At 38.2% G+C, this 13054-nt stretch overlaps 1 protein-coding gene across 2 annotated transcripts in view; it reads right to left on the bottom strand.

Annotated features, from left to right (window-relative positions):
* The window catches only part of LOC121327839 (von Willebrand factor A domain-containing protein 8-like), a 103433-nt gene that overhangs the window by 75203 nt on the left and 15176 nt on the right, over nucleotides 1-13054 (bottom strand). For both annotated transcript variants that reach the window (XM_041272088.1, XM_041272087.1), the window contains exons 5-14: nucleotides 12685-12852; nucleotides 11464-11628; nucleotides 11014-11063; nucleotides 10496-10604; nucleotides 9823-9927; nucleotides 8770-8901; nucleotides 7871-8005; nucleotides 6345-6422; nucleotides 2039-2199; nucleotides 1785-1898 (exon numbers count right to left, since the gene is read on the bottom strand). In XM_041272088.1, the coding sequence (XP_041128022.1) occupies nucleotides 1785-1898; nucleotides 2039-2199; nucleotides 6345-6422; nucleotides 7871-8005; nucleotides 8770-8901; nucleotides 9823-9927; nucleotides 10496-10604; nucleotides 11014-11063; nucleotides 11464-11628; nucleotides 12685-12852 (1217 nt within the window). The remainder of the gene's footprint in view (nucleotides 1-1784; nucleotides 1899-2038; nucleotides 2200-6344; nucleotides 6423-7870; nucleotides 8006-8769; nucleotides 8902-9822; nucleotides 9928-10495; nucleotides 10605-11013; nucleotides 11064-11463; nucleotides 11629-12684; nucleotides 12853-13054) is intronic.

Below are 13054 nucleotides of genomic sequence, written 5' to 3'. Positions count from 1 at the left end.
AAAAATGAAACCATTGCTAAGGGGATCAGTGGATGATAAAAGCCAGACACTTGCGAGCAGAAACGTTCCAATTCCAATCTGAGCAACACTCTGAATGTAAGATCAACATTGACTGTACAGTAAATACAGTCCGTGCATTATCTGTTTTATTTTACTATCGCACTAATTAAAATAAAAAAAAATGCTGGCTTAATTATATAAAAAAATATAAATACAAAAAGTGATCAGAGTAACAGATACGCATGATAGTGGGGAAAAAACCCTTTGAAAGAGTTCCTACTGTATGCGTATGTATGTGCGTCCTTTTTAAGAATCTGAAGTAAGTTTAACACTGGCGTGCAAGGTTGTTTTTGGCTGCACATTTAGGCAAAATCCTGTACTGACATGTGCAGCTTGTTGGCAACTGCAAGAACAAAAATACTCTTTAAGAAGGCATCATACTGAAAGTTGTCCTCTATTCATTGTCTTTGAGAAGCCAAGAGCCTTCATTAATGTGATCTGAGATGTCACAAATATTGTTACTGTACTGGAAGAATGAAAATCTTTTTCTTTTTCACTAATCTTCCTCTTTGAGCCACCAGCATATTCTCTTAGGTCAGGATCAGCACTGCTGTTCCACCTGTGCATTCAGGCTCTTTCCTGTCACTAATGAGTCTGACATCTTTAGACACCACATTCCCAGAGATCAAGAGAATACAACTGGAGATTTCATAAAGGACGGATGATATCCCGCTGTTCACTAAAAACTAATTCATCTATTTTTGTATTTTATCCAACCTTGTAGGCATCTGTATTTTGCCTCCCCAGAGGGTTTTTGCATGAATAAAAATAAACTGTTAATGAGATGAAAGGGAAACTAGACAAACAACACTCCTGAGATGTGTGAGCTGCAGACCAGCACTGATTAAGACAGGGATGTTTTCAACACTTATGCCCTCCTAGGATCTTCTAGAATGTGTCTTTCAATGTAAAAGTTAGAAATGTTTAAGGACTGTATCCGGAGGTTCTTACATGACCTATCTATGTATATATAAACAACTGTTACTGCATAAATGACACATGCTTACACATGTTATCAAAATGACACATGAGTATGTTTCACATACTCTCCACATTCATGTAGCTAATCATATCACACAGTGCCACAACACAGATTAGCCTGAATTCTTGTAACATACAGCATGCTGAAAAGACACCTGTCAAACCAAGGAGAGGAAAAGTGTTCTTCGTTAAAAAAAGACCAAAAACTTGACGCACAATCTGAAAACAGACACACTCAAGGTTCGTTACTCGACGCTGGTCTACAACTGCAAGAAAAAAGAAAATACCCGTTGACCATTTACTGATTTGAAGGATAGACAAATAACCATCAAGTGGATTAACCATGGAAATATGTCATTTTACTGTCAGGACTGTGAAAACAGAGCTCAGTGCTGAGTAATACAATCAGCTGGTAATTATTATGAAGGAGAAAGGGTTTTCTTAGATGGCCTAGGATGAAGGTTTGTAAATGGAGCAGACAGAATTTCAACACTTGTTACACAAAAACCATCTGGGAGTTTAGATGACTGTCTAATGTTGATTGTACTCTAAAATCAGTGCACTTGGCCAAGTATGTCAAACACTGACAGTAAAAACTATACAAATATAAAACGTGCTGGCATGAATTAAAAATGAACAGCAGTCAACAGGCATATAAGAACATTGGCCTGCTCTGCAGATCTCTCACAATTCAGACTCATAAAACATTTATTGGAATAATTGTTATAAACTGAAAATGGTACCTCTTCTGTAGCTCCTCGTCCGACAGCTGAAGCTCCTCTTTCAAAGACTCATACCTGTCTACACGAAGCAAGCGTGTGCCATCATACAGAGTCAGCTCTCGGTCATGGATTAGTCTGTAGGGAGGAAAAAAATACACTTAGGTTTACTTTTTCAAACAATTGGTACAAATACTGTACTGGTACCAAGTTAAAGAGCCACAATGACTTTCAAGTGAATCCAGGTGCATTCAGGTATCCAAGTTCCAGAAGCTGACCTTGAGAGAACTGACAGTGTTCCCAGGTTGACTCGATGGATGCCATCTAGAAGGACCAGCTTGCCCTCCTGGGCTGCAGTGACCAGGGGAGAAGGTCTCCAGGCTGTGTCTCCATTGGGAAGGGTGTACCTCTGCTGGAGCACATCCCTGGCAGTCATATCCTGTCAAAAACAACCTGGTTAGCCATGAACCCACACCAGAATTTCATATTTGATGCATAAATGCATAACCCATTATGCTTACATTTATTTTTAAAATGAAGAAACTAAGACGTTCCTGATGCTCAAATCATGTTGACATCAGTGATTTTAAGTTATACTGTAGCAATACAATATATATTGCGTGGCATGGGAGAAGGTGGGGTTTAGTAATTGTAAGAAAAATGTGCAATCAACATCATTTAGAAGACGCTGAGAATAAAGAACTCGTGATGGAATACCATGTGGTAAATCCTGAGGAGCCAGCGAGCTTGATGTGTTCCTCTGACAATTCTTCCATTGCACACGTAATGGTGTTTCCACTTAAGCACTGTGTCATCCCTACTACCTAATTATTAACAGCATGCATTTTCTGTAGCTTTGTAGTCGATACAAATTGGCAGCTACTTTTGCATACTGGGCTGTCAAATTGCGTCCCTTTCAATGTCAACAGGAGGCAGTGTGGTTTTGCGATTTTAGGTTTAGGGTAAAGGGAAGAGCCAGTCAAATTTCTCCATTGTAACCCTATGTTCTGTAGCTGCAAGCTGGTTTTAAAGTAAATTCCAAAGATTTGCTGTGGAGAACAATAACAGTCACTCAGAAATGACTAGCATGGGGGTGATGGAAAGAGTGAGTGACAGAAGAGCACTGGTAATAAGCTGCTTAGTGGTGTGAACTGACAAAGGAGAGTATTCATCTGAAATAGACTGACTATTCTATAAAACCAGCTTTTTAGTTATACAGAACCAGAATCTTCAGAAATCTATATATATCTATATCATGTAAATATATATATATTAAGTATATTATATATATATATATTATATATATACACACAGTACATTGTCATTTAGTTCAGGCCATGCAAATGTCATATTTCTAATTTTCAGTTTATTGACATGTTTCACCTGAGAATGAATGTAACCTTTGTTTCCTGTCTGTTGGGAGTTTTTACTAGTCAAAGACGTCGTCACAATTTAACAGAAGTTATCAACCATGGCTTCTGGAGCGTTTCTTTCAAAACTGCACATTTGAGACGAATAGTGAATATATATGTGAACAACAGGTAAGACTTATGTTACCATCAACTTCTTTGTAAGAACAAGCAAGTCAGACATGTTCTTATAATGGCAGTGGCTGTGCCAGCAATCATATTTTCTGAATGACTTCTTCTAAAATGTCATTTTAACATACATTTTTCATTTTATAAAATTAAAGCTTGTGCATTGGTATACCATTTGTTTTGTTTGTTGAACACATTGTCATGCAGCTAGTTAACAGCCAGATGACTGCTGATTATTTAAACAGCTTCAACTGATTTTTTTATTTGGGCTCTTTACTGTCTCTGATAAAGATGACATCACTGCCACAGTGTGTACTGGTCAATACGTATTAGAACTGCTTTTTCTAATTCTAAAACCAGAATGCAGGAAAAAAAACAAAACTGCCAAACACCAATCTTTATCATTAATATATTATAATCCAATCCATTACTAGTAGTGAAAACATGTTACAGGACTAATGCAAACTAGTGACCAGAATCCAGGTCTTAAGTTTACATCTAAAACCACTGAGGGAATCTTCATCTCTAATAGACTGATAATAGAATTCCAGGGGTCAGAGACATTGTACCAGAGAGCCCTGTCTCCAATCCACTAAGCTAGTCATGAAAAACTTGGTCCACTGGTAAATTTAGTGCCAGATGACTGACGCAAGGAATTTCTTCCAGTAGCAAATGTCATTAGGGAACGTCAAAATGGGTTAGTCCAAACAATCAAGTGATGTATCGCAGACCTTGTGTGCCTTCTGACGGTTCTGTTGTCAATTCAACGCTTGTCTTTTTTCTATTCCTTAAGGATATTATCTTCAAGTATTGCTCATCCTTGTTAGACTCCTTTTTGGGTCTTCCAGTCCTGGGTTTGTCAATTACAGATGATGTTTCTCTGTACTTGTTGATTATGCTTCGGATTCCACACCTTGAAAATCGAGTGATGCGAGCTATTTCACTCAATGTTTTTCCTTTTTTCCTTCTTTATGCAAGTCAAGGTTTTTATAACACTAGTGGAGGCTTTGAGTAAACTTTTTGTTTACAATAATTTGTAACTATTATTTATTTCAATTCTGAATGAATAGGACTGCAATTAAACAGTATAAGTAGATACCTTGTGATACCATTGACCAACCAGATAAAACTTTCCACCCCACCATCATCGTCCCGAGATCTCAAAGTAGGACCAGGGACACACTGTAGGGGTTCTATCGGACCCCTGTCTGCATGTTTCCAAGACGTGCACTTTACACACTACACTGCAATAGTAAATGTAAATCATTTAATGGCCCACACACAAAACTAAAAACTGCGTACCGGGACTCGCTTCTTACTTGCTTGTTGATAGTATCATCAGATTAAAGCAACTCTACTGCTGTGAGGTTTTTCTATGCTCCACACTGCCAAAGACAGGCTAGGAAGAGGTCTCCAGCTGCTAAAAGACTTGTAAACTACATAACAATTAAAAAAGATTCCGCTGCATGTGACCGTTTCAGTACCACTTCAAAATTATCTGCGCTATATCCTATGGTATCCTAAACAATCTACCATGCCATAAATACACTTTAATTCTTTTACTTTGTGCAGTACAAAGCAAATTTGTACACCAAAACTACTAAGACACAGAAAAGCCTATTTTATATTGGAATGAATCATGCTTGTGTGTATACATCATGTAATGTACTCTGTCAAATGGTGTGTGCTGTACTGTATGTACTGTACTAGATAACTACATTGTTTCAAACATTCTTTTATTCCCAGAACACAGTAACCCCTGAACTGCAGCAGCCACAAATAGTTACAACAGTTTCCTTTTCCTGCCCTCTCCTGAAAGAGCCTAACGGTAAAACAACAGGACACAGAAACTCTTTAGATTTTATAGCGGTGGATTTGCAAGCTGAAATACATTCATTTCATTTCCTTTTTCCTAGTTTCCCTCATCTACATTATAGTCGTATTTGCCTGACAGCTTGAGACAGACAGACACTAATCATCACCTGCTCCTGTTATTTGATTTTTTCTAATTCTCCCAAACAATAGCAGGTCTTAAACAGGATAAGAAAGTTCATAGAACTAGGAGAACTGGAATTACAGGTTTTGATTTTTTTGTCATTGCTTTCTGTTTTCTAACACTTGACAGAAAATCCAAGCAATGGTTGAAAACATGGAATAGACATTAGTGCAACATTTTTCTGCCTGATTCCAGTAAAATGCTTTAAAAGTGACAATGAGGTTCTACAGAAAAAAATGTTTTTCACTAACAGGACAAGCAGTGCTACAGTCCTCAAAAAGGTCTCTTCCTCCTCTTCACAAAATAATATCACAATCGCAACACATTTCAACACAGTATTTGCCACGTCCAACTAACACTCGATCAGCTTTAATCCTGGTGTTTTTGTTCATAGCATTTTGCCAATCAAGGATTACATTCTCAAACCATAAAGTTAATTTAAAATTGAGCCTTTACGAAAAAGAAAAAGAAAGAAAGAACTGAAAGGGTGGATTAAATCTGTTTTTGATGCTCCAAGTTCAATTTAAATTTTTCAATGGTTTTGCTCGAACAGCCACTACCACAGATATGCTCAGTATAATTGGATAGGAAACAGCTTCTGGGAGGTGATCCAGCGAGGCAACTTCCAGGATTATCCTTTCAGACACAAGGTTTAGATTGCAATATACATTTCTCTTTAAGCAGATTGGTTTCTTAACCTAATGTAAACATTGCCTCTAAACCTAACTCAATTTTTTATGTGCATGGGTGGCAAAATTAAGAAAAATCTTACACTTCAATTGCAGCATCCATTAATAACTGCATACCTAAATCAGGGTTAACAGTTTGTTACAATATGATCTTTGCACACTACTGGTGGAAAGCTCCATATCCTATTTTTATAATTAGAAGTGTTATTTACAGTTATGTTTTTAAAACCTATATTGCAATAGCATGTTATTGTTATTATATTAAATTAACTGTTTAATATTATTTGTATCACTTTCTTCAACACATCAGTATAACAGTCAAGGCGTTACCAAAATGTAGGAGTTGCTGGCATGTTTTTACCTGATACAGCATTACGGGTTCAACGTTGTAGCCCAGCATCTCAGAAAACTCCTTCGCAATCACAGATTTCCCGCATCCCTGCAAGAGAGCCAAGCTGTCAAGCTGGAAGAACAAACCCCTGTCCTGGCAGTATCCTCGGTTCACTATAGGAGTGCTTAAAAGTTTTAGGATTTGTACTATTTTTATTTATTGCTATGTACAGTAGAACCTGTCATATCCGAGCCTGTAAAATATGATCTGCGCTATTATCCGATGGACTTCTGGCATTGAGTGGTACTGAATGGGACTGATGAAAACTGATCAATGCATATTTTATTATGGGTCTAAAACAGAACATTCAGCTCTCAGCTCTCAATGGATTCAGTTGCAGATAAAATAAATACATAAATAAAAGAAAACAAGGGATTTATATCATTATTGTACTGTAAAGAAGCTGAAACAAGATTTTGGTAAAACCAGTTTGTGTTTGTGTGCAGGCTTTCTTCTTGTTGTTTCTGTCTCGGGTTAACACACAAGGTGAGGAAAAAAAAAAAAAACCTGTAGGATTACTTTGGCATAGACTGAGAAAGCATGGCAAGAATGGTCTTTGCTATTTTGTAACTGAGAAAGCACGGCAAGAATGGTCTTTGCTATTTTGTAACTGAGAAAGCACGGCAAGAATGGTTTTTGCTATTTTGTAACTGAGAAAGCACGGCAAGAATGGTTTTTGCTATTTTGTAACTGAGAAAGCACGGCAAGAATGGTTTTTGCTATTTTGTAAATTGCCTAACAGTGTATTGCAGTGCTTTGTTATAATTTTCACAGATTCTCTTCGTGTAGTATACGTGCAGTACCGTACTTTGACACACTGCTGTACCTGGTATTGTTCATTTCTAATGCCTCTTCATTAATAAAGCAACCCCAATGTAGTACAAGGACTCACTCTGAAATAAGATGTACTGACATATCCCATGGACTCCTGGAACCATTCAAATCAGATATGACAGGCTCTGCGGTATTGGATTTGGTGGTTTGGTGGTATTGGTGGTGGGACCCATGTGGATCAAATAAAAGCCATGATTTTGTTCTTTACAACACCTCTGGACAAATACTGCACATACTTAATGTTTAACAACTAATTCAAGTACAAAGGCATATTTGCTGAAACAATAAAGCACACTGTATACAACAAACAGGATTGCTCAGAGTTGTTTTTTGCTAGTTCTATACCATAAAACGGGAATTGTCTGTTAACCTTGTTGCTCAATAGAACCCCATATGCTTGCTTCCTAAAAGGAATATGATAAAGTGTGTCTGAGACTGCCAACAAGCAATTATGATGGTCATCAACCAAATATTGTGCACATACCCAAAGATAAAAAACGCTAAACAGAGATTACTTTTGATAGCCAGGAGATACACATGGGGGAACCATTGGCTCACAAATGAAAGTGGCTCATCTGCTTATCATGATAAGGTTTTGTGCCCTTGCATCACACAGTGATGGTACATTGCAGTAGATTGAACATGTCAGTCACACTCCTTACCTTTGCACCAATCAGACAAATGTCTTTCACCATGTGTGACTGCATCATTTCTGCCAGCAGTCGGTCATGACTGGGTGTCCTAATGAAGTTCAGGCCTCCCAGGTGGGATCTTAAAGGTCTTGTTCCAGCTGGGACCTGTGTAGCACAATATCAAGCAAACACAGCCTAACAGTGAAGAGTGGGCTGTCTTGAAAATCATTTCCGGATTTTTTTTTTCTTCTTATAAACTTTAGTAGACGTACCTGAGTTAGCTATATGATTAACCCATGTTAACTAGGTGCCCCTGACAATGTTATCGTAAGCACTGTAAAGTGCATAACTGTGTATTTTACCACTTCATACTTTGATGTTTATTACTCAGTTAAGGTCAAAATGTTGCTTTTATGTACCAGATTTTAAAGTGTTCTCTAAATGTGAATACAATTAAACAAGGCCGTGTCGTTTTAATTTGGTATTTCCTTGGAGTACATTGCACAAATACATGACTGCAAGAATCAAATAAAATATACTATTCTATAACCTCAAAATGTTAAAAATTATGTTGGGATATCATTTAATGGAACACAACAATATGGCTGCTTAGAAAACTATGGCGGTGTATATGATTATATTGTGTTTAGAAAACTTGGGAAGTTTTAAAATCCCAGGTTATGAGGTCTTTTGACTACATGTCAGGTGACAGACAGAGCAATCTATTATCAGACAGTCTCATCTCATGATGAATCAATGCCATCCTCTTTGTTTTTTGGAACAAATTCTACTTGTGTGAAATCTATTGCCACGCCTCCTCAGAACTGAGCAGTGCATTCCCTCCTAACACAATTCTCATAACCTGAACCACTTTGCACATATCACACACTCTTCTGCTTGAGCAGTCCTAGACATTACCTAGACGTTACCTGAAATGGGACTTCTTTGCTTGCGATCTGCACAGTAACTGCTGCCTGTGGGGTCTGGCTGCCATCTTTCTCTTCTACTTTAATGATCCCTCTGGGGAAATGGTGCTTGCCTGAATCAAGCAGCTCAAATCTCTGAAACAGGAAAGAGCTGGTGTTGAAACATTTACTGGAGATGCTCCATCAGTCAGACAGGCAAGCGCTTGAAAGCGATTACTGAATTTTACTGTTCACTAAAAAACTGACTGACTTAATGGCAACCACCAATAACTACTTCTTTATTATTCTGATATAACCTTTTCAGAATAAAAGTGCAGCTTAACGGATACACTTATAAAATTGCACATATTGTGCAATCAATAAACAGATTTATATCAGACAATGCAGCATTGTTATGGCTACACAGGATTTATTATATACGGCACAGCTTCTGTACTTACAAATCATATAAAAGACATAATACAGTAGTTACATAAGTTGTAAGTCCACAGTGCAATAATGCCTTTGATGTACAAGCATCTTTTCAGAAAATGAAGTGTTACGAGTGAAGTGTTATGTATTGATTTTCTCTGTGTGACTTGTCAAGGGGCACCAGACCCACTATAAAACAGGAATGCCAGGCTTGGAAGGCTTTCTGATTCAGTTCTAAATTGTCACTCTGCGTGCAAAGCTTGAAATTCAAACAGAGAATGCCAATAAATGCCACTATGAGCTTCATAGCTTTGGAGATCCCTCTTAGATAGGGCTCCTGGGTTGTAGTACTGCCAATATTTAATATTGATATCTGACATTCTCCATGTTTCTTTTTTGTATAAGAGCAGCTGTGTATTTCAACTACGAAATGTATATTATAATGAGAGGCTGTGTATTAAAATGGGAAGTACTGTAAAACAGTTCATTGCCTAAATGACAGCTACTAAAAAAAAATATGCAGGTGAACTTGCTTTTTATAGGATGGTAACTCAGTCATGATGAGTGCTTCCTAGTGATAAGATTTATAGAAAATAAATGGAAGCACAGCTGTAGATTGTATTATGTACAGTATGATGAACTCACACTCAGAGCATCTTCCACTGCAGTCCTGCCTTCCTTTGCCAGCAACATGTCGTAGGGGTAGAGTCTTTGGAGGAGCTGTTGGGAGGACAGCATGGGAAAGGCTTCCTGAAAGTAAAGAGAACACAACTCACTTTCACCTGATCTAATATTTGGTATGCACTGTTATTGATGCTACAGCATCTGAAATGTCTTTGTATTAGACAGGCTGCAGCAGATGGAAATGCCATGACATTAAATGAATGTATTTAATTGAATATTATGAGAATGATAGTAGTGTGCTGTGTAAGACTTTCACCTATTCTACTGGCGGCACGAGGAGTGGATATTAGCTTGCATCGTACAGCAACCTATACGATATTCTATACAGAAGCTTCATGAGTGACAAGACAATCATCTTTACCACACTTGGTAGAATTAGGAACACAACAATTGTTCTGAGGCTGAATTTGTCATATCTGATATTGCTGATATTAATGTCATCTATTCATTACTCACACTTTAAATATCAAACTCTGTTTGGATGTACTGTGATCCATTCTTGACTATTCATTACAGTATAGCTAGTTGTGCTCTATGTTGATCAGTTACTGAACACAAGGCTGTCTTGCATAGTTCAGCTATCCCCTTTGGGACTGCCTGCAATACACAGTCTCTCTCCTCTGCAATGACCTACCAGAATGTGAACAGCAGCGGGCAGGCTGTCCACTGGGAAGTCTGGAAGGCCAAGGCTAGAAGACTCTTGGGAGCACAGGGTCGTACCAAAGGACAGGAGCTGAGAGACTCTGAGGAACAAAGAGAATGTTAACCTGAACACTACAGTTTTACAAATGGAAAGCTAGGAGGAGGAAACAGACTGCCGTAAGCTGATAGATCTAGCAGGAAGTCTGTCCAGATAATGGTGCATGAATCTTTACAATAATCAAACCCACACAAAGTGAAAGAAACTGAGACTCGTACTCTACACTTTAATGTAAATTAATATGTTTTGAAAGGGAACATCGTAACATGCTAAACAATTAAACCATCAGTGAGCACTGAGTATAAATACTGCTGGAAGTTATTGACCTTGGTTTATTAATATGTTAGACATCAGATGTTTAATTAAACAGTGAGCATCATTTTAAAAAGTTTGAAGTAATCATGTTTGATCTCAGACATAAGAACTACCCGATAACTTTGAACACCCTTTACCTCTCAGCTGGGACATTCGGTCCAGCAGCATAAAGAAGCGTTAGTTGGTCCTAAGGGGAGGAAAAGAAAGAAGAAGAACAAGAAAGAACAAAATTGGAATTATTTAACTTTTGTTTTTGTTTAAGGAAAACATAATAATTTCCCATCCCTCTCTCTGAAAATACTGAACTGCTCAACACGAATGATCTGACTCTAACACTACAGAATGGGATGGGGGGCAGTGGGCAATGCAAGGATCTGACCACACTGACATTAGTTGTGCTAAAGTATTGTGTTACTAAATTCCTAAACAGTGTTCACTGTCTTTGTCTTAACTTTTAAGTCTCCTTCATTTGCTCTAGCTGGTTGACTAAACCAGTGTTCTTGTTTTTCTCCTGATTTCTGCTAGTTTGCAATGCATCTCTGCAGCACAGTACCTCTGCAGTAACAGCTGTACTACAGCTTGCTTACCTTGAAAGGCAAGTAATAAATGTCTCTGGCTTGGAACCTTGAGCGGAGGGGAGGGTCCAGTGGATTCCCAGTGTACCTGGGGACAGGCAAGCCCAGTGCAATCACTCGGAAATCCTCACTCACACGCACAATCTTCCAGACATCCATCTCTTCCTTAGTGTGATCCTACATCAACACATTATCACTTATTAGAACTGTGGCAGTGAGATGAGGCCACTGGCACATCAAGGCTTAAACATTATACAAGTATCACCAGACATGTGAAATGTCTCTTTTTTTGTACTGGACAGGCTAATCTTTTAGTCTTTCATGGAACTGGCTTCATTTTCGTGGAAAACATGTTGAAGAACCTGTGCAGCTTTATGCAATGTTTTTAATCATTTAACAGAAATAAACTAAACCTGCTGCCAGGTTCTAAATTTGTCAGAAAAACAAATATTTGCTTTATTTTAGTTTTTTAAATGCTAAAAAATAACTATGTATATTTATACTAGTCTTTCAGAAAAGTGGATTTCACATATTACACAGCACTGGTTAAACTTCATGGAATAATCTGTAATAATCATTAAAAAAAACACAGCTTTACCTAGAGCAACTAAGAACAGCTTTGTTACAGCCTTCTCTATGCTCTTGTCCTGATTAATCAAAATTTGCTATTTTCATCGAAAGTTTCTTGTATTCCAAACAATCCATTTTGTTAGTTATTAGATGTATTTTTTTTAACCCTACAATATATCGTGCTGAATGGCTCTCTAACAACATCAACATCAGGATTTGTTCAAAAACATTTCGTTAACCTGCAGCAGTCTGTCGTAGCGCTGTGCAGACATGACAAAAACATTTCGTTAACCTGCAGCAGTCTGTCGTAGCGCTGTGCAGACATGACAAAAACATTTCATTAACCTGAAGCAGTCTGTCGTAGCGCTGTGCAGACATGACAAAAACATTTCGTTAACCTGCAGCAGTCTGTCGTAGCGCTGTGCAGACATGACAAAAACATTTCATTAACCTGAAGCAGTCTGTCGTAGCGCTGTGCAGACATGACAAAAACATTTCATTAACCTGAAGCAGTCTGTCGTAGCGCTGTGCAGACATGACAAAAACATTTCGTTAACCTGCAGCAGTCTGTCGTAGCGCTGTGCAGACATGACAAAAACATTTCGTTAACCTGCAGCAGTCTGTCGTAGCGCTGTGCAGACATGACAAAAACATTTCATTAACCTGAAGCAGTCTGTCGTAGCGCTGTGCAGACATGAGGAAGCGCCCGTCCTCCAGCTGCATCTCCCTGTTTTCCAGCAGGTTGTTGAGAACGGGCAGGACGTTTCGCTCAGCTTTCTCTAGTCCCTCTAGCACCAGGATCCTCCCATGCGTCGCTGCGCGGACGGCACACTGTAGAGAGGAAACAGGCACATTAGAGCAGTGCTCACACTTTGCATAGCATCATCTGATGAAATACTGTAACACACTACAAAACAACAACAATCAAAGAGGAGAAATACTTCACTAATCTTACTCTCAGAGATCAAATTCCCAAATTAACATTTTATGTTTAATATATGTGTGGCAGAGCAGAGCTCTGCCCTGTATAGAT

Source organism: Polyodon spathula, chromosome 15, assembly GCF_017654505.1.
Source record: "Polyodon spathula isolate WHYD16114869_AA chromosome 15, ASM1765450v1, whole genome shotgun sequence".
NCBI classification, from domain to species: domain Eukaryota; kingdom Metazoa; phylum Chordata; class Actinopteri; order Acipenseriformes; family Polyodontidae; genus Polyodon; species Polyodon spathula.
Note: the sequence above shows the minus strand (reverse complement) of the source record. Positions and strands in the feature narration are given on the sequence as shown.